Source organism: Malania oleifera, chromosome 2, assembly GCF_029873635.1.
Source record: "Malania oleifera isolate guangnan ecotype guangnan chromosome 2, ASM2987363v1, whole genome shotgun sequence".
In the NCBI taxonomy this organism is placed as follows: domain Eukaryota; kingdom Viridiplantae; phylum Streptophyta; class Magnoliopsida; order Santalales; family Ximeniaceae; genus Malania; species Malania oleifera.
This window is the reverse complement of record NC_080418.1, coordinates 131,311,639-131,335,540: the sequence shown is the minus strand read 5'-3', so window position 1 is coordinate 131,335,540 and position 23,902 is coordinate 131,311,639. Positions and strand designations below refer to the sequence as shown.

Sequence of the window (23,902 nt, the reverse complement as noted above, 5' to 3'; positions counted from 1 at the left end):
TCTTTTGTGTCTCCTTGTATTACTTTTGTATAGTTGTCATGCTTATTTGTTGTTTGTTGATTTGTACATGCAGTTGTCAAACAATGTTAATAACTTCATTAATATTATAAATGCCATGATTGGGAAGTACTCCTGATACGAGTAATCTATTTTGAACAAATGTAAGATAGTTGAATATGAGTGAATAAGTTGACACTATGTTTTGAAAGTTTGGTTGATTTTTTATTACTTTGTTTGTATGAAAGTTGTCTCTTTTAGCAAGTGCGATAATAAATGGGTAAATCCAATTTTAAGAGGAGACTCTTCTAAAATTTTTACAAAAAATGGTCATACCATGAATGTTTAAATTCTGGGTATGAATTTTGTGAAAAAAAAACTTTGTACTTGTTTTATTATGAAATTTGTCTCCTTTAACAAGTGTGATTAGAAATGGGAATATTTGATTTGAAGAAGGTACTCTACCTAAATTTTTGTAGAAATTAGTCATATTATGAATGTTTAAATTCTAGATATGAATGTTGTGAAAGAACTTTATACTTATTCTGCTATGAAACTTTTCTCCTTTTGTAAGTGTGATCATAAAATGTGTATATTCGAGTTTAGAATGTGACTCTACCCAATTTTTTTTATAGAAATTGGTTATATTATGAATGTTTAAATTATGGGTATGAATGTTATGAAAGAACTTTGTGCTTGTTTTGCTGTAGAACTTATCTCCTTTAACAGGTGTGATCAAAAATAAATATCCAATTTTAAGAGAATACTTTGCTGAACTTTTTACTAAAATTGGTCATATTATGAACGTTCAAATTGAAGGTATGAATGTTCTAAAAGAACTTTGTACTTGTTTTACCATGAAACTTGTCTCCTTTAATAGGTGCAAATACAAATGGACATATCTAATTTTCAGAGGAGAGACTATCAAATTTTTTTTTTCAGACTTTGGTCATGCTATGAATGTGCATATTATGAGTATGAATGTTGTAAAACAACATTATATTTGTTCTTCTCTAAAAGTTATCTCTTGTAAGAGTTGCAAATTAAAATGGGCATATCCAATTTTAAAAGGACACTCTGCTTGAATTTTTACATATTTTGTTTTTATTATGAATGTCCATGCTCTTACAAAATAATAGTTGCATAATACTTCCACAATGTAAATTTTGAATTAATACCACTTGTTGCATGTAAATACCGACATTTACACATACAACATCAATATCTACACCAGCAATGAAATCATATGTAGAAGGCACTACACTGCAAGTTGTAGCTATTGAAATTAAACTAGGGAGCTTACTCATTAGTCATACAAAAATAGCAAAAATATAATTTAACTATTACCATCCTTGCAATAAATGTTATCACAATACCATTAATACATAGTGGCACAACATTAATAAAAAAGAAGAGGCAAAAATTGAAAATAAAAAAAAAAATTATAAGAAGAGACACAAGTAGCTAGATGGATGAAATCAATATTTACGAGAAAATATATATTGTATGAAAAAACTTAATTATAGAACTCAGAGGATGAATTAATTTCAAACACTTCCTTATTGTATATATATATATGCTATATATATAAAATTGCTAGAATTGGCCTCATTGGCTAGACTTCCAACATGTATGTTTGTTTATTATGCAAAATGTATAGTAGGTGATAGTATCGTGTACAGACACACACATACACACATATAAAAAATGTGAATATAAAACATTAACTTTAGTGTTATTAAAACATTACATGCTTAGACACTCACCTCTTTAAAATATACTAATTAATATTTTGATTTCTACATGTTTGAGGAGTAGATTAGCATCATAATTTTTTCATAAACAAACTTAATAAGCATGTGTTAGCACCAATTTGACTCAATAATTTTAGTTTCTAAATTTTACATATAAGTCATTAATATTATTTCACTTAATTTTTTTTTTCAATAAGAGACACATTGAATTGAAATCCACAATATTCAAGATTACAAAGAAAAAAATGGTGTACTTGCGTAGCACATGCATATTTTGTTGCTCCGTATAAACTTTTTTAATAAAAAATGCTGTACAAAGTAGTGTTTTTAATTAAAAATGTTAGTCTATCTAGTATTTTTTATTTTTATTTTGATTATATAAGAACTCTAACCACTAATAAGCCTTTTCGTATTTTTTTGTTAATACACGTTGTATGGGCACACAATATTTAAGACACATCAATTTAGGGAAAAAAAGGTTTATTTTGAAATAATTTATAATAAAAAATATTAAAATAGGCAAAAACTCTATAAATTCGGGTTGAGAGAAATTGACCAGTCCACATCTAATTCTGCCTTCGTGGCGGCAATTGATTGGCCAATGCCCATTCAGCTGCAGCTGCAGGTGCGGCGCGTTCTCAGAGGGCGCGTGATACCACGCAATACAGGTAAATAGAATAAAAAGTTTATTTTAAGAATTAGTAAAAGAAGAAAAACCGTCAGAGCTCAGAAGAGCTTCACTCACTCACTCTCTCTCTCTCTCCAAAGGTTCCGTACGGCCATTGTGAGGGAAGCGAGGAGGGTCTGATTTGGGGGGTTGTGCAGAGATGCTCGATAACCCTTCAGATCCTTCTTCAGTTCTCACACCCGTCGCCGCCGCTGCCGCTGCCGCCGCCACCAAGCGTCATGCTCCTTCTTTTCAAAGGTTCTCCCTCTCTCTCTCTCTCTCTCTCTCTCTCTCTCTCTCTCTCTCTCTCTCTCTCTCTCTCTCATAAGTTGGGGTTAGAGAATGAAATCGATGAATGTTGTTTTGGTTCCATGGGCAGGAATCGTGTTCTCAATAGGCGCAAGTCGGGAGGTTTGCCACTGATCTAATCTCTTATTACTTCTAAAATTGTTGTGATTGTGAACTTACTCTTTACACTCTGATTTCAATAATGTTCTTATTTCCTTGTTAAACATTCTCTTTTAACCAAAAGCTTGAACTAGTAGGGCATGGGCTTAACAATATAATGGCTAAATTTTCTTCTCCCTTGGAATCCCCCAAAAGAAAAATAGAAAAAAGAGATGTAATATAATCAATGTTGCTGCCTAAAAATCGAATGACTTTTACGAATCGTTCCTCAATAACGATCACCTGAAAAAGATCAAGTAAGAATGGTTTGGAGGACCCGGGGTGTACTCCGGGATCACTCCTATGCCTAAGGAAGGGACTAATGAGAGGCTTTGAATTGCTACAGTAGAAAGAGTGAGTATGAGTGAGATGCCTTACCTCTTCTCCAAGTCTCCTTTTATAGTGGTGGAGGTTGACCATTCATTGATCTGGTATTAATGAGCGCATTTTTGCGCTTAGATGGTTATAAAGTTTTATGAGCATTTATATGGGGTTTTTTTTATTGTAGTCTTGTAACGGTTCCCTCTCATGAATGTATTTGTATTAAAGTTCCACGTCGGTTATACAAGGGTGTTTTTATGTCATATCAGTTGTCCCTCACCTTTGCTCTCGAGTCGAAAAAGTTTAGTTCGAAAACTCGAGAGTTTGTTTTGTGCCAATGGCTTTTGTTCAATGTGGAGGGTTTTGAGTATTATTTGAGAAAATCAAGGCTCAACTAGACCATGCGTGTTATTTCGGACCCTGGGGCACAATTAATGCTAATTTATGGGTTCGTGGCTCAATCCAAGTTGATTAGAGGGACTTTGGCTTAACCAGAGCTGTTTGGAAATTGGTCGGCTTATCTGAGCCGATTTGTTTGTAGCTCAAGCTCTGTCTGAGCTGAGAGAGCGTTTGGCTCGTCCGAGCTGTATGCGGAGAATATCGGCTCATATGAGTAGTTCGTCGATTAGCCAAGCAGTTAGGTGAAGTTGTGGCTTAGCCAAGCCGTATGAGGGTGATGCAGGCTCATCCAAGCGATTTGTTGAAAATCCGAGCCACAAGTAGAACTTTGGCCAATTTCAAGCCGAGAGGGTGTTTTGGCTCATTCGAGCTGTATGCGGAGGATATCGGCTCATCCGAGCTGTCGTCGGCTTCTGCTGAGCCGTGTGCTCGGCTTGGTCCGTGTTGCCATTGACTCATCTGAGCCGAATGGACTAACACTAAGTTGTTTTTGCTGTGGCCGAGCCGTGCGCTTTGCTTGCTTTGTGCCTCTATCAGCTCATCCGAGCCAAATAGGCTTATGTTGAGCTATTTCTGCTGCTGTCGAGCTGCGTGCTCGACTTGCTTCGTGTCTCTATGGACTCATTTGAGTCGAATGGAGCTCAACCAAGCCATTTTCTTGACTTATTTTGTTATGTTGTTGGCTCATATGAGCTGATTGATCTTGTATTAGCCATTTCAGCTTCTATTGGATCTTTGGCGCAATCTGAGCAGTTGTCTTGTTATTTTTTATCAATCCAAGCAACTGTTCGGTTGAATCTTTCGTCGTAGGCCAATAACTTTGTTTGCGAGGGGCTTTTGAACCTCAAGAGTTGTGCTCATCTGCTGAGTTTTTTCAGTGAGCAGTGCTCACTCATTTGCCTCATGAGCTTTGCTTATCAGTTGAGTCAATTTTTTGGACCTCATGAGTGGTGCTCATCGGTTGAGCCACTTTGCTGAGCAGTGCTCAGTCTTTGTTTTACCTCATGAGCTATGCTTATCAAGTGGGCTGGTCTTGGGGTCTCATGAGTGGTGCTCATTTGTTGGGTCAATCTTCAGGCCTCATGAGCTGTGTGCATCAAGTGGGTTGGTCTTGGGCCTCATTGACGATGCTCATTTAGTTGGGCCACTCTGCTGAGCAGTGCTCAGTATTTGTTTTTCCTCATGAGCTGTGCTCATCAAGTGGGCTGGTCTGCGGGCCTCATGAGCGGTGCTCATCAATTGGGCCCTTCCTTTTTAGGTCGGTTCAGCTCCTTCTTGTGATAATCACCTCTTCTAGGTTGATGTATTTCCCAGCGCGTCATCAGTTCTCCCATGTTGATTGGGGGCTTCTTTCTTAATGAATTTAGGAAATCCCTTGGCTGGAGAGCCGTTGTCAGGGCTGCTACTGCCACTCCGTGATTTAAGTTTCGAATTTGCAGGGTTGTGTTGATGAAACGATGCATAAATTTCTTTAACGTCTCCTTTTCTACTTGAACAAGGCTCATCAGATGAGCCGAAGTTTTTACTATCTTTCGACTGTTGATGAAGTGTCCAATGATTTGTTGCTCTATTTTGGAAAAAAGATCCAATGGAACCAAGCTTCACGGTTTGTTACCACACCTTGACATTCCCTTTTAAAGTGGCTGCAAATGCTCGACACATGATTGCATTTGGTGCGCCTTGCAATTGCATCAACACTCTAAAGGTGTCCAAGTGATCAACAGGATCGGACAAGCCATTGTACCCTTCTATATTTGGCATTTTGTACTTGTTAAGTAGGGGAACATCCATTACCTCTTTAGTGAAAGGTGGATCTGAGGATTTGATTGAGGACTCCCCGGTGGAAGGGTTGCTGCGAGCTTCCTTCATCATTTTCTCCATTTGGTCAATTTTTTTGAATTTTTCTTCTAATTTGTGTGACCGTTGTTCATAAATACCCGCGCTATTTGCGTCCTCCAACTTCTTTGCTGGATCAGAACCCCTATCAGCAACTTCTGGTGGAACTGCAACTTTCTCATTTGACTCGAGTTCTACTCGGTTAGGATTAGGAGCAAGTTCCTTATGATCCATTTTTTGTTGCAGGATCATAGTGAACATATCCTCCGTCCTTTTCTGAAATGTAAGAAATTCACTTCTCGTCATGCTGGAATTGTCACCTAGTGCAGAGTGTATGAATTGGGGTGATTGGTCACCCATTGCCGATTCTGACCTCGAATTGTGTGATGTAGCCATGATCAAGGATTGGAAAAACCTTTCAAAATAGTTCCCACAGATGGCGCCAACTGTTGCTGCCTGAAAATGAAACGACCTTCACGAATCGTTCCTTGATCACGACCACCTGAAAAAGATCAAACAAGAATGACTTGGAGGACCCCGGGGGATCACTCTGATGCCTAAGTAAGGCACTAATGAGAGACTTTGAATTGCAAAAGTAGAAAGAGTCAATATGAGTGAGATGTCTTACCTTTTCTCCAAGTCCTCTTGTATAGTGGTGGAGGTCGACCTTTCATTGATTTGGCATTAATGAGCGCATTATTGCGCTTATGGGGGGTTATAAAGTTTTATGGGCATTCATATGGGGGTTTTTTATTGTAGTCTTGTAATGGTTCCCTCTCATGAATGTATATATTAAAGTTTCACGTCAGTTATACAAGGGCATTTTTATGTCATATCAATCAACAATCTGAATTGCCAAACTTTTGACGAACACATTAGCTAGACTGTTGCTTCTAATTATAAAAAGCCAATTTGGTACTTTTTGGCATGTTTATTGTGCGTTTTGGTCATTCGTAGGCTGCCTCTTGTCCAAACTAAAACAACTGATTTGTAGAATATAAACTGAGGGTGACGGTAAATTGGATTTTGGTGCTGCTTGGTTTGTGCATTCAGTTTGGAAGTGTAAATTCTTAACATATAACTATATTACATTGGGCATCATCTGCTTTATGTTAAACCATTGCCATATTGAGCTCCGGAAGTTGATATGGTGAATAAGAAGGTGATTGGAGGTCTTCTTTAACTTCTTACACACCAAGCATCTGTTTATCAAATTGACCTCTCTTTTTTGAAGATGATTGTTGCCAATTAAGATTCCTTTCTAAACTACTTTTGAAACAAAAATAAATTACCTTACTTGAGACTGCAATCCACCAAACTGACTTTGAAGGGAAAAGGTTAGGTTAATAGGTTTCTCAGCTCTGGTTTGGTTACAAATGTTATTAATAGAAAATTTATCTTTCTTACACCCAATCATGTTGGAGTGTCCTCCCCCTTAGGCCTCATCTTTGTCTTGTAGAGTTCTCTCAGTAGCAGCTCCATATCCTGAGGCTGTTTATACTTGGAATAAGCTCACTTTTGCCATGGCTCACTTTCAAGCTTGAGGCAGCCTCAAACCCAAGGGCCGAGGCAAATGCATCGAAGGTTGAGGATATGAAGGAGATCATCTTCGCAATAAATGATAGCATCATCTATGAGAAGGAGATGAGAAACTTTTGTGAGCCTTTCATTTCTGCCCACCTTGAGACCTCTAAAGATTCTTCCAGCTTTCATTAGCATGAGGCTAAGCACCTCTATAACCAAAATAAAGAGAAAAAGGAACAAGGGATCTCCTTGTCTCAAGCCTCTCAAGGAGTGATAGGAATCAGAAGGGCATCCATTCATGAGCATTGAGAAGCTTCGGGTTTTGATGCATTGAACAATCCAACTACACTGGTGCTCCCTAAAGTCCATTTGCTTGAGAAGATAAAGGCGGAAGTTCCAATTGACACAATCAAATGCTTTGTCCATATCCAATTTGCACACGATTCCCCTTTTCCCTTCCTTCAGATAGGCATCCACCACCCCATTAGCAACAAAGGCAGCATCCATAATCTATCTTCCAACCACAAAAGCATGCTGATACTAACCAATGACTTTCGACATTGCTTTTTTGAACCTCTAGGCTAGGACTTTGGCAATGATTTTATAAATGCTTCCCGCCAAGCTAATAGGGTGGAAAATTGGAAATCCTTGATGTTAATAGCCCCAACATCTTTGAAACAAGAGTGACAAAGGTGGTATTGATGCAATTGACAAGTTTTCTTGATCTATGAAACTTCTTGAACACGTCTAATAGGTTGTGCTTGACAAGGCCCTAGTTATCCTGGAAGAAAGCCAAGGAGAAACCATCCGGTCTAGGCGCTTTATCCCCATTGCAATTTTAATAGCTTGGAAGACTTTTACTTCATCAAAAGGTCTCTATAGCCACCTTGCAATGATTGAATTAAGAGAGCTGAAATTGATGCCATCAACTGTAGGTCTCTAAGACTCAGGTTCAGTGTAAAGGTCTTTGTAAAAATCACAAATACCTTCCCTAAAATCCTCTTCCATGGTTATGGTAATTTCCCTAATTTTAATGCTGGATAAGGTTTTACTTCTAGATGACTGTTTGTTGTTCGATAAAATAAGTTTGTATTATGGCCCCCCTCCTTGTGCCGTAAAGCTATGGATTTTTGCCTCCAAGATATTTCATCAAGATTAATTACCTTGCTCATTTCCTTCTTAAGCATTGCTCTTTTGGCTCCCTGATCATAATCAAGAGCCTGGACTATCTCTTGCTCATCAAGTTCTTTGATGCCATTAAGGATAATAAATTTTTTAGCTTGAACATTCCCAAAGGTGTTTCCATTCCATATCTTTATTTTTATTCCTTTTAACTATGAGACAAGTACAAAACTAGCCTTCCTCATAGGACCGCTTAGTTTTCACTAACTTCTCGAAATCATCATGCTTTAACCACATATTCTTGAAGCGAATGGGGGTTGACCCCCATTAAATCCCCCACTCTCGGGCGGGTGTCAAGGATGATGGGGAAGTGATTTGAGATGGGCCTAGGAAGCAGATTCTAAATCACACAAGGAAAGTGAAGTTTTGAAAAGGAAGGCGGCTCCCTTGAGTTGGGCTAAGTGAAGTTGCCACCAATGAGAGGGCAATCAATAAGGGCATTCAAGTTGACAGAGGCAAGGAATTCTCTTGTGCTATTGGTCTCAAGGCTGCCCCCCACTTCTTTTGTGTAGATAAACAATCATATTAAAATTACCTCCAATGATCCAAGGGGCTTCCCATCTACTCCTAATCTCGAAGAGCTCATTCCAAAACAAAGATCTAGAGGGTCCTTCACCTAGGCTGTAAACCCCTATAAAAATGCACTAAAAGTTATCATTCATGCTTTTGAACAAACAGGAGACTGAGAAGGAGTTGATGGCGTGGCAATTCCACAACACTAGGATTCCACAAGACAACAATACCCCCTGAGTTGCCTACTGCTCCAAGGGATATCCAATCACAAGCATCTTGGCCCCAAAGGTCATTGATCAAGAGCTACTCTACTGTCTCCGCTTTAGTTTCTTGCAAGCACACCACATTTTCCCCCTAATTCTTAAGGAATTAATTACACTCCTCTTTGAATCATTTTCCTTGACATGATTTAACACAAGGGCTTCGGCTACTACATGCCTCTACCATTTCTGAGCATCCACTTGTTCTTCCATAGTTCATTGCGATTCCAAGCGCTTAAATTCTCTATTGGTATCCAACTTTTTGAATTGCCCTATAGTTTTATGTGATTACTTTCCATCTCCTCTCTTCTCTTTCTTTCAATATCCTCAAACAATTGTAAGGCTCTATCCTCATACATTTCGAAGGACACACCTATGGTTTTGCATACTGATTTTTATTTTTGAAGAACCCAAGCATGTACATGATTCTTGAAGTGGGTGCTGTCTTAGTCATTTGAAGTATTGAAATTGGATCTATCAATCAAATCCTCAAAGTTGGGATTGACACACGAAGTGTCATAGCTAGTGCTAGGGCTAGAATAAGGGCTAGTCTTTCAGCATCAATTTGAGGTATAGGGGGTTCCTACTCCCATAACAACCTCCTCTAGTTTCAGCTGCTTGTGAGGGGAGATCCTGAAGGGGGTGACCTTCCCAAAGTGGATTAGTGGTCTAAGTTTTTGGCAGCTTGAGAAGGACCTCATGAAGCTTAAAGGGAGAAAAGGAGTTGGGTATGGACTTTGAGTAGTCAAGAGAGATTGCAAGGCCGAAATAATCCTCGTATTTGTAGCTCTAATGCCCAAGTTAAGGCCCGCTTTGACATCCTTGAATGAGACAAAATCTTTGGGCCTGCCTTTATCTTGCTTAGGGAAATCAAGATATCCATTTGCAGCATTGCTCTTTTGCCCCACGACACTTTCGAAGGGTTGCATGAGAATACTTGTCTTCCCCACCACTTGTGAGTTGGGTGTCAAGACATCACTTAACAATAGACTCGAAGCCTTTCCACATTGAGGGCAGGGGTACAAGGGAGCTGATCTGCCAAGGAGAGGGTTCAAATCAATTGGGGAGGCCGTAGGCTTCTTCTCCACCTTTTGAACAATTGAAGAAATTGAACCTTTCTTTGTGGGAGGAAAAAGATGGCAGCCTAGCTCGGCTGCTGAGAAGGAGATCCTTATCCACCCTTGGATTCATACCCATTTGGAAATGCAAGGTTCTTCAACCATCACTGTAAATCTCCATAAGGGCAAGGTAGTTCCCAAATTTGTTCGAGTTTAGTTGCAGAGTGAGTGTTCTATCCTTTTTCCTTGTTCAACGTCACATAACTAGGAAGTTGTTTGGGAGATGTTTTTTTTTTTCCCCAAAGCTTATGGTTCCTCCCAAGATTCAAGCAACTTTCTAGTCTAGGAAGATGGAAATCCTTCTTCCCTTGCGATATTCCATGATTCTAAGGAAATCAGAACCTCTCCCTTCAATGACTAGGTTGAAGGACTTCCTTTCAACCACCACAGTACGCTTCCCATCCATCGAAATCTCGCCAAGGTAGTCAGCGAACAGAGCCAAGCCTTTGAGGGAGGGTCCATGAGAGAAAAAGACTTTCTAGCAAAAAACCAAAGGCCAATTTCGATCTAGAGAAGCTTGTGGTCACCAAAAAACAAAGTTTGTCAACTAGAGCTTGACCTATAGGACAACTTTGAACAGGAGAAAGCGAGTGAGCACCAGAAGAACAAAGGAAAGCTTGCGGACTAGTCACAGAGGGCAACTTCGACATGGAGAAAGATTGCGAGCACCAAAGAGCAGAGAGAAAAATTGGAGAATACGACCCAGTGCGTGACGAACGATTATGAAGGTGTGGTTGCCGAGAAGAGAAGAAGGTTTGGCTAGGAGAAAGAAGGGCTTATGGTAGGAACACAAGAAGAGGGTTGCTCGAGCAAGATGGAAGGCAAGGTCGAAAGGGGTCTCCTGTCTAGGTCGAAACACGAGAAGTAAATCTCCATTGTTGTCGATGAAAGGAGATGACGAAGGGAAGTAGCGAGGGTTGTCGGCCAAGTGGGGCGTCGTTGAGCAGCATTGCATCACTTGCACACAATGTTTGGCATTATAGTTGTTGAGAGCCTGATTCTATTTGTCATGGGTGGGATGCTAAAGTTGGGGTTAATATTACTCATGTGAATCCTTGGAAGTTTGTGTCTTAGATTTATGATTATTTCTTTCCAAAAGTTGATATATGGTGGTTAATGGGGAGTGAATTCGTTCTTGGGAGGACCTATGGGTTGGGGAGATGCCTTTGTCAATTGCTTTTCCTGGCCTTGATTAGGTCTCTATTCTTCATGATACGACTGATTTTGTTTTTTTTTTTTCTTCTGTGAGGGGATAGTCTCTCTTGGATTTCTATTTTGGAAGAAATTTGAAAGATAGAGAGCTTAATGAGTTGGCTCTTTTAACCAGTTTGCTTGATTCTTTTCATGTTGGTGAGTGATAAAAGTGTTTGGAGTTTAGATACTTGGTTTTTATTCTTTGACCTGGAAAGCTAAAGCTCCGTAAAAAGTAAAATCTTTTATTTGGACTGCTATTGTTGAAAGAATTGATACTAATGATTTGCTTTAGAAGGGAAGGCCTAATAAGGCCTTGTCATTGGATGTTTGTGTCCTTTGTTTGAGGAGTGGAGAGCGTTCACTTCTATCTGGAATAAACTTTTTGTTATATTTGGGGAAACTAGGTTTGCCCCTCCACCTTGAAGGCTTTTTGTGCCATCACATTTGGGGGTTTGGGAAAGGAAAGGATAAGAAGGCCTTGTGGTGATGCATTGTTATGGCTATTATTTGGTGTGTCTGGTTGGAGAGGAATGCTTGAATTTTCAAAGGGGTGGTTACTGCTAATGACTTGCTTTGGAGTAGAGTGGTATATCTTGCGTTGCTGTGGGTGTCGGTTAACAGTTTTTTTCGTCATGTTTCTTTGGAAGACCTGCCACGGGACCGGTTGGCTTTGCTTCATAGAGTTGGCTTTCTGTTTATAGTGGAATTTTGTTGTAATTTATTGCTAGTGATGTAAAGGGAGGATTTCTTATTCTCCCTGTTCTTCATTTTTCCTGATGTACATTTTTCTCTCTTCTGATAAATTTCTTTGTTTATCAAAAAATAAAAAAAAAAAGAATTTTTTTCAGGAGTCTCAATAAGAGAGAGATAGAAGAGCTTGCTTGCCTGTTGAGTGTTTTGAATTCTTTCATTCCTAATAGCGGGGCAGATAATAGGCTTTGGACATGGGATTCAATGGGTTTTTGTCTTTAGTGTCTTCTGTTTTTGTTCATCTTACTAAATCCATTAATCTTAGCCCTTTCTACTTGGATAAAGTAGTGTAGAAGGCTGTTTTCCCCTTTCAGATTTGAGCTTTCATCTGGACTTTGGCTCAACAGGGTAAATACAAATGATTTGCTTCAGATAAGGAGGCTTATAAAGCTCAGTCCTGCTGTTTGTTTGATGTATGAAAGGGAGGGCGAGACTAATTGTCATTTATTTCTGCATTGTGAGGTGGCGAGAGGGTTGTGGAATAATTTGTTTGCCCGCAGTGGTGAGGATTGGGGGGCTTCGAAGACTGCTTATGATTTCATATTGGTACAGTTTTGGGGCATTGGAAGGAAGAGGGAAAAAAAAAGGTTTTGGTTTTGTGTTGTTTTTGCTATATTGTGGACTCTTTGGCTTGAAAGGAATGCCAAGATTTTTAGAGACTAAAAGACTTCAATGCAATTGATTTGGGAGAAAGCTATGTTTTTGGCTTCCTTATGGGCTCACTCTTTTGGGATTTTTAAGGGTATTTGGCTGTCTGGTATCTGAAAGGGGTTGGAAGGCAGCATTGATGTAAATCCCTTTGTTTTTTATCTTTTGTTTTTGCAAAAGAGGATGGCTTGTCCCCCTTTTTTTTTTCTGTTAATTTTTTCTTCTTTTTGCTTTAATGAAGTTTATGTTATCTAAAAAAAATCGTTGTTCCTGCCCAGTAGCGTGTACTTGTATGAAAAAGGCATTGCATGTCGACTTCTCAATGTTCTATACATTATAATGAGAGTTGCTTTTGATGATCGTATTTAAGCAGTAATCTGTCTTTTACAGAAAATCTCAGTCTGGGCCCTTGGCAGTTAGCACTATAATTTCCTATATCAATGCAAATTTAAATTTAATCTTTGTTCATTATTCTCCCCCCCCCCCCCCATTTCTCTCTCGCATTTTTACTTAATTAATTGAATGTGTTACCAGGCTGTGTCACCAAATATGTTCTGTCCCTTTGTTTTGATCTTCTTGCCTCAATTTTGTTTATTTGCAAATTGGTGGGAAATCAACTATTGCACAATCTGTTTCATGTTGCTGCCTATGAATATCTTGACTGAAAATAAAACTGATCTTATAATCCTGGTGATTAAAGGATGGACTTTATTTATTTTCAGAATGCCAAATAAGCAAAGTTGATGTCCCTATATCAAAAAGTTGAGCAGTCATTGAGAACACAAGGTGGACGAAGTAGAAGAATAGCAGTCCTTCTTGCAGACTTACTGGCACATATCTGTTTGTTTTAATAATTATAGGGTTAATGATTTGAGGAAAGAGAACTTGTGATGTTGCATTCTTGTGCAAAACATTCCACAATGTATGCTAAAAAAAAATTTATATCCTCTGAATTTGTTTACTATTCTGCAGAACGATTTGAGCGAACAAACAACATTTATGGGAATGAAGAAGAGAAGAGTCAACTTTCGGCCTTAAGAAATGTTCCTGCTGTAGATGACAAGGATGCAGGCAGCAGCAATCTTATGAATGATAATCCTCGTTCTGAGTTAATAGCCTTAGATGGGTGTTGCAGCAGTGAAGCTTTTCGGCTTTTGAATGATCGTACGTCTCCAGTAGATATTTCTTGATAGATTCTATTTTGTTTTATCAAGCAAGCAAACAAAGAAGGTTGTTGCTGTTTACTGCCGACTGAATTGTTTTAACTTGTAGTGGTCCACATGCCATTTATATCTAATTTTTGATTGGAGAAAGAATTTATCAAGAGAGAAAAATGAGAATAAAACCAGCGGTATAAGTCCTCTAAAAAATGTAAAAAAAAAAGAGGAACAATTCAACAAAAGGAATTGCTTATAAAGGAAATTTCTTTTACTAATGCCCTGTCATTATTGTTTACGGAACTCTTTCAACAACTTTTGGCTCAGTGACACCCTTCTATTTCTTTTCAACATTTGAATTATAAACATCCAATCATTTTTTTCAGGGCATCCCCAATCTCTTCTACTATTAGCAGGAACAGAAACTTGAGATCTTTTCCTTACAAATCCAAAAATTTGCCTCTAAGATTGTTTATATTTTTCACTCATAATAGATTACTCCCAAGTCTCTTCTTCCACTTGAATCTGTTGCCTAATCATATGTTTGGTTTCATTTCTGGTTTATGTTAGCGTTTCTAATGTTGAAGACAAACAGATTATGAAAATGTGTTTGTTTAAGTTGCCAGTTTTCTGCTTTTGTTGGTTTTCAACTTTTTAAAAAAAAATGAAAAACCAGATTTTATGATTTTTCAGTTGTTTTGGCTACTTGTTGACAGAATACTTCAGCATCCAGAATTAACTTTTGTAGGTTAATTTTTCATTTGATACATAAATTTTAATTAAAATTAAATCAAATTATCATATGAATTTAAAATATCAAAAAAGTAAAAGTGTTTTCAAAATTCCAAAAAAAATTTTAAAATAATGAAAGCCATTTTAAAAATATTTTTACTGTTTTCCAGTTGGTATGTACAATGAAATTGTTCTTATAAAATGAATCTGAAAAATATAATAATTAAGTAAAATAAATGTAATATTTTTTATTTTTATTTTAATATTTATTTATTTATATTATTTTGTGCTTTTATTATTTTAATCATACTTTTTTAATTGTTATTTGTTTCAAGGACAGAAATGAGTATTTGTTCAATCAAGTTTTTAATTTGTTTTAGTTTTGTAAATATTAAGCAAACAACTGTTTTTGGTTTTTAATTTTCATAATTTTCCCTAAAATAATGAAGCACAAACATTTATAAACCCACTTCGCTTAAAAAACTGAGACTCAAATCCACCGATTTATAGGCCTTTCTTTTTTCCACCAGAAACATGAATTATGAAGTATTCTTGAATTTCAAATGTATGCTATTGCCCTCGTTCTGGGTTGATTTGAGGTTTCATATTTCAGAAACAAAACAAAGACACTCCCAACCCATAAACCTTATAAAATTGTCTAAAATTGTGTTGTCTTCTTAAAGTAGTTTCTCCCCATTTCTATCCCTTTTGAAGAAGAAACAAAGTAACCCCACTTTTCTTCCCTTTTTTCCCTTCCCACTTCATTTCTCGTCTCTCCACTATATGTGAAATGTGAACCAAAGGAGAGAACTGTAGGGAAGCCCTTTTCTTTTCTTCTCTCTACTTCCCCTGAACCAAACAAGTGCTACAAGACATGGTAGTCTCCTGTTTGAGTTCTTTAACACTAGTATTTTGTCTTGCTGACAAGGAAGGTAGAATCTCTCCTTTGGAATGATAATTCTTTACTAAAAGTTATGCAGAACTTGTTACATGTTAGAAAATACATTCTTGAAAGCTTTAGTGAATATGTTGCCTATTTGATATATTGACCTCCTCAATTGTTGGTTTTTGGTTTTCTCACGCCATGTTTATTGCAAACTGATCTGTTCCAATGTCTTGCTTTTTTTCATGATATATCTTTAATGTATGCAGTAGCTTGATTGTTACAGAATATTGTAGGAGGTTTGTGTTGGTAAATCTCATTTGTTGTGAAAGACTTTACACACATCATCTTATAGATTGTACATATTGCTTTCTACACAGCCATAAAGTTGTCTTGCTCGTTTATGTTACCAAATACCATGGAATTAGCATTAGATTGACCTTCTATTTAAATGATCACCATCGGATCTATATCTGAAAATCCAACAATGTTTAAATGATCAGCAGGTATTACTAATAATACATTAAAAAGATTTGGGGTTCTTGGGATTAGAACAATGACTGCCTCCGGCCAAGCAGCTTGAAAGCCAACTAGAGATTAATGAAAGAAAAGGATGCAGCCTGGGTTAAGACTGCAGAATCTAAATACTGTAATTTTAGTAGGCACAATTACCTTGCCCTTCTGTCCAAACATGGATCTATCCATCATCTGTAGTATTCAAAAAAGGCACAATCTGTTGACATAGATATGGATGGTTCTTGGAACTTAAACTCTGTCTCTATCCCACTGTACTTAACCAATTTAAAGGAGAGAATCTTCTCAGTCCTGCGCAGCATCTTCTTGATATTAGAAGATTTTATATTCAGGGGCCCTGACAGGAAAGGATGTTTCATCTCCGAGTCGACTTACTGGCACTTTTTTATTATGAAGGAAGATCCTACATTAGATTCGAATTGGATTTGGAGTTCTAGTATTCAATGCTTCCTCTTGCAAACTTCCGTGGCTGCCCTGCTACTGTGGAGCTCCCATGCTCCATGAAAATCTGGCCCTCTCCTACTTGCCCTAGCTGCTCAAATACCCTCGAGTCTGTCAGCCACTCAGCCACACTCTTTGTGACTGTCCTAAGGCTCAGGAGATTTGGCTATCTTTTTCCATCCTTTAAAGCTGCCAGGCCTTTCACATTGCCTGTAAGATCGGCTCAAGATAAAGTGCTGTCTCCAGGACCATGTGGCAGAACCATAGTCATCAAATCGAGATTCAAATCATGAATCGAAATCCCAATTTCATGAATTGAGAATTGAGAATCGAATCAAATCGAATTGTAAGATTCAGTGCAAAATTTGAAAAATTGATTCCTAATGACATGCATATATGTATAGCAAGTAAAATAGTAAAATATGTTGAAATTTCAACAAATATGGATCATCCATGTTGATAATTGGAATGAAGCTTGCCTTTGAAGCAAGTTTCGTAGGTCTAAATCCTACCATGATCTATTTAACTCACATATATTGATATAAAAGGAGAACTAGCCATATAAGCAAGATATGCCATGATCTAACCATTCCACCTCTATCAAGTACCAAGTTAAGCTAGTTTCTATGAAAGTATAACACTTGTTATGTGACTCAAAACCAAAGCACTAAGTCTGAGAGTTCAAGATACACTAAAAATTAAGATAAGGACGCTAAATAATGTTTACAAAATTGAAATTCATGCTTATGGTGTAAATTTACACGTTTAACAATAAAAGATTCATGTGTTTGCTTTCTTTAAAAAACAATAAGGAGAGGAAACAAGAAAAACCAAATGAAAAATTGAACTTTATGGTTTTTAAGGGAATGAAGCAATGAAAAACAATAAAAATTTGAACTTTATGGTGTTTAATAAGAAAAGTCATTTTTAATGCATGGGCTTGCTTTAATAACTAAAACAAGAAGAGAAAGTAAATAAAAAACATAAACAAAACTTACTAAAATATAGAAATTAATGAAAATCGGATCTTTAAATCCATAGGAGTGGAGAGGACAACGTGCCAACCAAATGCTCACCCAACTAGTTGACTTAAGTTTTCTTCTCAAGACTGGTTTCCTTCTCTTTGGTTTTCTTCTAATCTTATCTAATGCTAGAAATAAGCGATGCAGAATGAGAGGGCCAACAGACTTCTTTTTTCCCTCTTGAAAGACAAGTCATGTAATAGCAAATGGAAGGCCACCATTAAAAAAGAAAAAGGTTTAAAAATCTTTAAGTTGGGGTTTAGAGGAGTTGCTTCTGAATCTTATGATTCGTACGATTCGATTCACCGATTCAACAGGCGAATCATACGATTCCCCTTGATTCACTGTCTTCTTCAATTCTTCTATGCGATTTGAATCGATTTATGCCTTTCTGGATATGAATCATTCGAGAATCGTACGATTTATGTTGAGAATCATATGATTCTAGCAACTATGAGCAGGACCACCCCTTCCATGGATGGTTTTGTTCCCTTGAGTGTTCTCAAAATTTGGCTTGCAAGAAACTCGACTTTTGCAACCAGACAATATGCTCTGTATGTGCTTCATTTTTGGCAGGATCAAGGCCAGGATTGCTAAATTTTATGCCCTCATAGTTTTCTCTCTCAAAAGAAATCCCTCTCATCAGGCCCTCATAAAATGGAATCACCCTCCCCCAACTTTTGTAGGTTCAGTGCGGATGGCTCTTCTCTTGGTCAACTTGGGTGGGCTGGAGCAGGGGTTTGATCTGGGATTGTTATAGAAGCTGGGTTGCTGGGTTTTCCCACCATCTAACATCAAAGCTGAAGTCTGAAGCATACCATATGCTCTCTCCTTAGCCCACACTTTTAGCCTTTCCCATATTTCAGTTGAGCTTCATGCTAGAGCTGTTATTTCTTCTTTTCCTGGAAGCAACACTGATAGGCACTCTCTGAGTTAATCCTTAATTGAAGGTGGTTCATGCAGCAGATTCAGGTTAGCGCTATCTCTCATATCTTCTGATTAAGAAACCAGTGCACAGATGCCCTTGCTAGAGGAAAACTTCGGAATCAAATATTTTGTTCCTTTAATGTACCTCCTGCTTGTGGTTTAAATAATCTTATATCTGACTTCGCAGGGGCTCTGTTCCCTATCTGTTTCTTAGTTTTCTGTTATCTTTTCCTTTAGGCACCCTACTTCCTCCAAAAAAGGAGGAAAAAAGAAAAAGAAGAACTTAAAGCTCCTTTTGAACGTCTCAGTGGAAAACACACTACTTTGGTACTTCCTAATAAAATTGTTTAGGAAATTGTGTGAACTTTTTAAGAAGTCTTTACTATGCAACAGCCAATGCACAAGGCTCCAAAACTGGGGTCGGGGGTGGGTGGGTTGCATGCTGTTTTTAGTTATACCTCCACATTTGAATAGAGAGAGAGGGGTTGCCCGTGACTTGAACATGTGATCTTTAGGTTTGTTGTATGCCATCCTCGACAACACTCCAATGTGTATCACAATTTTCTCTTGTTTTTTTGTTAGGTTAATTTCTTTCTATGTTTTCTCAAATATCCAAAAATTTGTTATTTGTATGTGTTTGGTAAATTTAATATTAAGGACATTCATTAACAATGTTCCTCACTATACTCTCAATATGTGTGTCTCTTCGAGAGACACCAAATGTCTGTGTGTATGGCCTCCTTGATTGTTCTCCCTTCTGTTGTGTCTTCCTCTTGTTGAAGCCTCTATTTATAGGGTTAGGGCCTCGGTCAACATTAAAAACCTCACTATTTCTCCTAAAATTCCAAGAAATATTAACCTCATCAATGACTTAAATGTCAGAAATGGGACCATAGTTGAATCTAGAGACTTTACGTGCCCCTTTGGAAATTAGAAAACATTAGGGAAAGGAAAGAAAAATTTGAAAGAATCAATATTTGCATGTTTGGTTATTATGGAAAGTGAGAAAGAAAATAAAATATATAACAAATCAATGAACAAAAAATTTATTTACATATCATTAACATATGATTTTTCTAAGTTCTTTATTATATTAGAACGAAATTTCATTTTTAATAGTATTTTAATGTAGAGAGAAAATACAATGAAAAATGAATTTTTCTTCTCATTTTTCTTTCCTTTCCTTTCCTTTCCTCAAACAAATCTTTGATCCAAATAGTGCCTAAAGTTGGGTAGTGTCCCAGTGTCTCAAAAAAAAAAATCTCTCCTTGTAAAATTCCTCCTGGAACCAAACTTCCTCACCATTACTAATTCTATATCTCACTGGAGGAATGAAAACCTGAGGGGGGTGGGGGATAAATTTCCGAGGGCTTGCATGAGTGATAATAACCTGATAACAATGAATGATTTAACTTAAATCTATTTCTTTTCTCACGAATTACCTCATATGGGACTTTCTTATTTCCAACTTTTGGAAGATATTGCCAAGATTGTGTGGAATGGCAGAAGATGATCCACCTAGTGAGATTTAAGGCTTGGTTGCTGTTTTATAGGATTTTCTTATATGCATCTACTTGAGTCTTTAATTAATTGGCTTCTTGTGCCTTTTTGTCTTAGCGACGTCTTATTCCATGTGACCTGCATAGCAGAATTGAGATCCATATGCCCAGCCCTCTTTGTTGTGTTGGGATTGATATCATACATGTTGAACTTCTCCTGTATTAGGAATTTCTATCAAAACTTTGCTCATTGGATAAGAAATACAGACAATTACGTTTTGAAAAATATGCTTGATTCTACTGCTTTTTTAGTTGTATATAATTTTTTTCTTGCAATTGTCACTTGCAAGATGGAAGTCTTGGACTAATTCCTTGGCCATTCACCTCGACTGTGATAAGCTTGAGCAGAATTTGTTTTGAGTTGATTTGATAATTGCAAGTTGCTATCCTTGTGATTTAGATTCCAATTTATCACCGCCTCTCATGTCTCTTGATGCAGGGTGGGCAGCTACTATGAAATGTTATGATGATCCATCAATAGACCTAACTGGTTAGTGGAAAGACCTTTCAAACTTGCTAATGCATGATTCCTTTGGTTGATTTGGCTGTTCTTCTATGCTATTTTTAATTGCAGAACAGTCTCTCTCTCTCTCTCTCTCTCTCTCTCATGTAAAGAAAGCCATTGTGATGCGGGACAGCAACAATGATCTGCAATTATATGAGAGATAAGGGAGGAAAGGGGAAGAGGGAAGAGAGGAGATAATGGGGGAGACACATTCAATTTCTCATTTCAAATACAATAACCAACTTCTACTTGGCTTTCACTCACTATTTATAAGAAAGCTTCTAATACATTAAATTACACATTTACCCCTAAAATTAGATAAATTACAAACATTCCCTTAAAATACACAATTATTACAAACAAACCCCCAAATAGACATAATGCTGTACTAATAAACTAAACACTCAATTAACTATTAACTAAACCAACAATCCCTTGACCCAATTCTTTTGAATTATCTTTCAACAAGGATCTTCCAAAGTTCTTACTTCTTATCCTATGAAATCTCCCCTAGTTAGAAAAAAATTGGGCTCAAATTTTAAAATGTTGGGAAGCAAACTTGGACTCTTTGAAAGCCAGCACTTTGAGTGAGATAAGACACCATGTTCCATTGACAGCACCATAGATTTGAATTGAGAATTGGCATCAATGAAAATATCAGGAATGACAAACTCAACAATACGAATGTTTGAAAGATTTTGGACGTCTTCAAACACATGCATTTCCTTGCTTGCAATGCCTTCAATAAGAGTTACTCTGGAAAATTCTTTGTTTTGGTTGATTGGTAGAGCGGGCTACAAAATTATCTTCTTAAAATTATAGTGGAAGATGTGTTCTCATGTCCTTGAGTCACACCCAAATCATTCAACCAAGGAGAATCACAGAATACATGGCTAAGAATCTTAGGAATTATCACACTGTATGCTATCAAAATAATAACCCATGTGGATAGGAACCAAACATCTTTCACAAACATGTAAAGTAGTATTATCAATCCAAGATGTCATAAGGCTTTGGGTGGGGTTCCAAATGAAGTTGCATATGAGTGACTCCATTTGTAAGAACCACGTTCATAGGACGTCTTCCATCGATGATGAATTCGCATACATTTTTTCCCCATTTGCACGATACCGAATGACATGTGACAGCATCAATGATCTGCAGCCATGAGAGATATAGAAGGGAGGAAAGGGGAAGAAGGAAGAGAGGAGAGAGAGGATACAAAAGGAGGAAACACACGTACTCACGTTTGCTTTCTCAATTCAAATTCAATGACCAACTTATACATGGCTTTCACACACATTTATAAGAATGCCTTTAATACGTGGAACTACACATTTACCCCTAAAACTTGGTGAAATTACAAACATACCCCTAAAACACGCAAATATTACAAACAAGCCCCAAGTGCACATAATATTATACTAATTAAACTAAACACACAATTAACTATTAGCTAAACCAGTAATAACTTGACCCAATTCTTTGGAATTATTTTCCAATGAGGATCTTCCCATGATCTTGCTTCTTGTCCTACATCGCATAGGACTATGTTTTGTGGAAATGTTCAAACACTAGCTTCTTGTTCCATAATATATAGAATTATATTTCTTTCTAGGCAGACAAGGTGCAACATGCTGCAGGTTCTTCATTGAAGTTTTTTTATTAGAAAAGATGGTCTGGAGGTTAAAAAATATTTATGAATTTAACCTAAACAGGCTGTTGAGCGAATCATAGTGCAATTTCTTTCAATCCAAGAACTCTCACTTGCAACACCACAAAATATACAGCACACTAACTTAAAAAGCTGTGTTGCTTTATCTTATAATGAGGATGCACCTATGTGCAGTCTTGACTTCCAGTAGTTCTCACTTCTTTTTTAGCAAGGACGAAGAAAGATATGCCACTGAGATTATGATCATGGGCTTCACCCTATCTTATTAGTGTAAGGCAAAATAAAGAATCTTAGAAGTGAGGAGTATTTTAGAGATTCCCTATTGTTAGCTATTGTTATTGGTTACTTTCGTTATTCAGCACTATTGTTGTGTGTTATTGCTGTATTAGTAAGCGTGAGTTTGTGCTTGAGTTAGTAAGGCTATTATGGTTATTGTAATATGCTTGGCATGTATTATAAATAGAGGGAGAGACCTATCATTGTGATTAGGTCTTTCAATTTACGCAATATTCTTAACATGGTACTAGAGCATGGTTTTAAGACCTAAACCCAAGTGCCACAGTCACCGTCAACTTGATGTCTAAAACCCTGAATTCTCTGCATGTGGGCAGCTACTATGAAATGCTAAGATGATCCATCGGTAGACATATTTGGTTAGTGAAAAAGACTTTTCAAACTTGCTAATGCATGATTCCTTGACTGATTTGGTGGTTCTTATATGCCATTTTCAATTGCAACAGTTTGTCTATCTTTTAAGATTCCATCAAAGAAATTTGGTGTTCTCAATATTGGAATCATTGTGTAATCGCTTGGGGAAATTATTCGGCAATCAATCTCAGTTGGAAGAGACAGTCTAATTTGGGTAAGATGGCTATTCAGCAGAAAGGTTTGGGGTTGAGGTTTCCTTATCAGGGAAGGCTTCCAATTTGAATGAAGCTCAACTTCAAGGGCTGGGCTGTTTGAGCAAGTAGAAGGGAGTCACAGTTTGAGCAGGTTCAGTTTGCATAGGGGTGGTAAAATGGGTTTGTGGGCTGGATCTGGGTGGGTTGTAAACAGGCTGGGTCGTAAATAGGTCGGTGTTTAACGGGTCACAACCATGTAAACCCTAACCTCTCCATTTAAGAAACGGGCGGGTCACGAGTTACCCGTTTAAAAAATATAATTTATTTATTTAAAAACTTTTAAACGTTTTATAATATATTAAAAAAAAAAAAAAAAGTAACACTGTGAACATTGAACATCCACACACTCGTCACCACACAGGCACACACTAGTGACACCACACAGAAAGAGGAAAATGGGGGTCGGGACTCGACGGGGTAGGAGGGTTGTCGGCAGGGGCCAGGAGGTCTAGGAGGCCCGATTCTTTGCTAGATTTAATGGCGCGAGATGACATGGGTTATGGCTTATGGGTATGGGTAGATCACCAGATGGTGTGGGTATGGGGAGCTTCGACTGTCTATTGGAATCAATGGACCGAAATTTTGACAAGATTGCAGATCTATGGGCTGTGGCCGTGCGGATGCTGTGCTGCGTGCGGGGTGTTTGGGCAGTGCGTTAGCTGGGTCCAGGTTGACCCGTTTATAAACGGGTTGCCTCGTGTTAAACCCTAATATGGTTTAAACGGGTGGGTCACGGGTCACCCGTCGGGTTTTGACTTGTTTTGTCACCCCTAAGTTTGCACGCTACGAAATACTGGGCCTGTTCAAAATGAAGCTTATACAGCCCATAAAGTAGTCAGTTGAGGGCCCAAGCCTAAATCTGAAAATGATGCCCGTAAACACCCCAATTTTAACTAGGCCTTTCCGAGGAGGCCTCGTGTCAAACCCTCTCCACATGACTTCATGGGCCCCACAC

At 37.7% G+C, this 23,902-nt stretch overlaps 1 protein-coding gene across 3 annotated transcripts in view; it reads left to right on the top strand.

Annotated features, from left to right (window-relative positions):
* Positions 1-2,450: 2,450 nt before the first annotated feature.
* The window catches only part of LOC131148514 (uncharacterized), a 34,912-nt gene continuing 13,460 nt past the window's right edge, over positions 2,451-23,902 (top strand). The window contains exons 1-4 of one of the 3 annotated variants that reach the window (XM_058098249.1): positions 2,451-2,676; positions 2,798-2,829; positions 13,583-13,774; positions 20,305-20,355. In XM_058098249.1, the coding sequence (XP_057954232.1) occupies positions 2,579-2,676; positions 2,798-2,829; positions 13,583-13,774; positions 20,305-20,355 (373 nt within the window). In that variant the 5' untranslated portion in view covers positions 2,451-2,578. Of the gene's footprint in view, positions 2,677-2,797; positions 2,830-13,332; positions 13,397-13,582; positions 13,775-20,304; positions 20,356-23,902 lie in introns of those variants that run through there. The other 2 variants (XM_058098250.1, XM_058098251.1) reach the window with 2 other exon arrangements.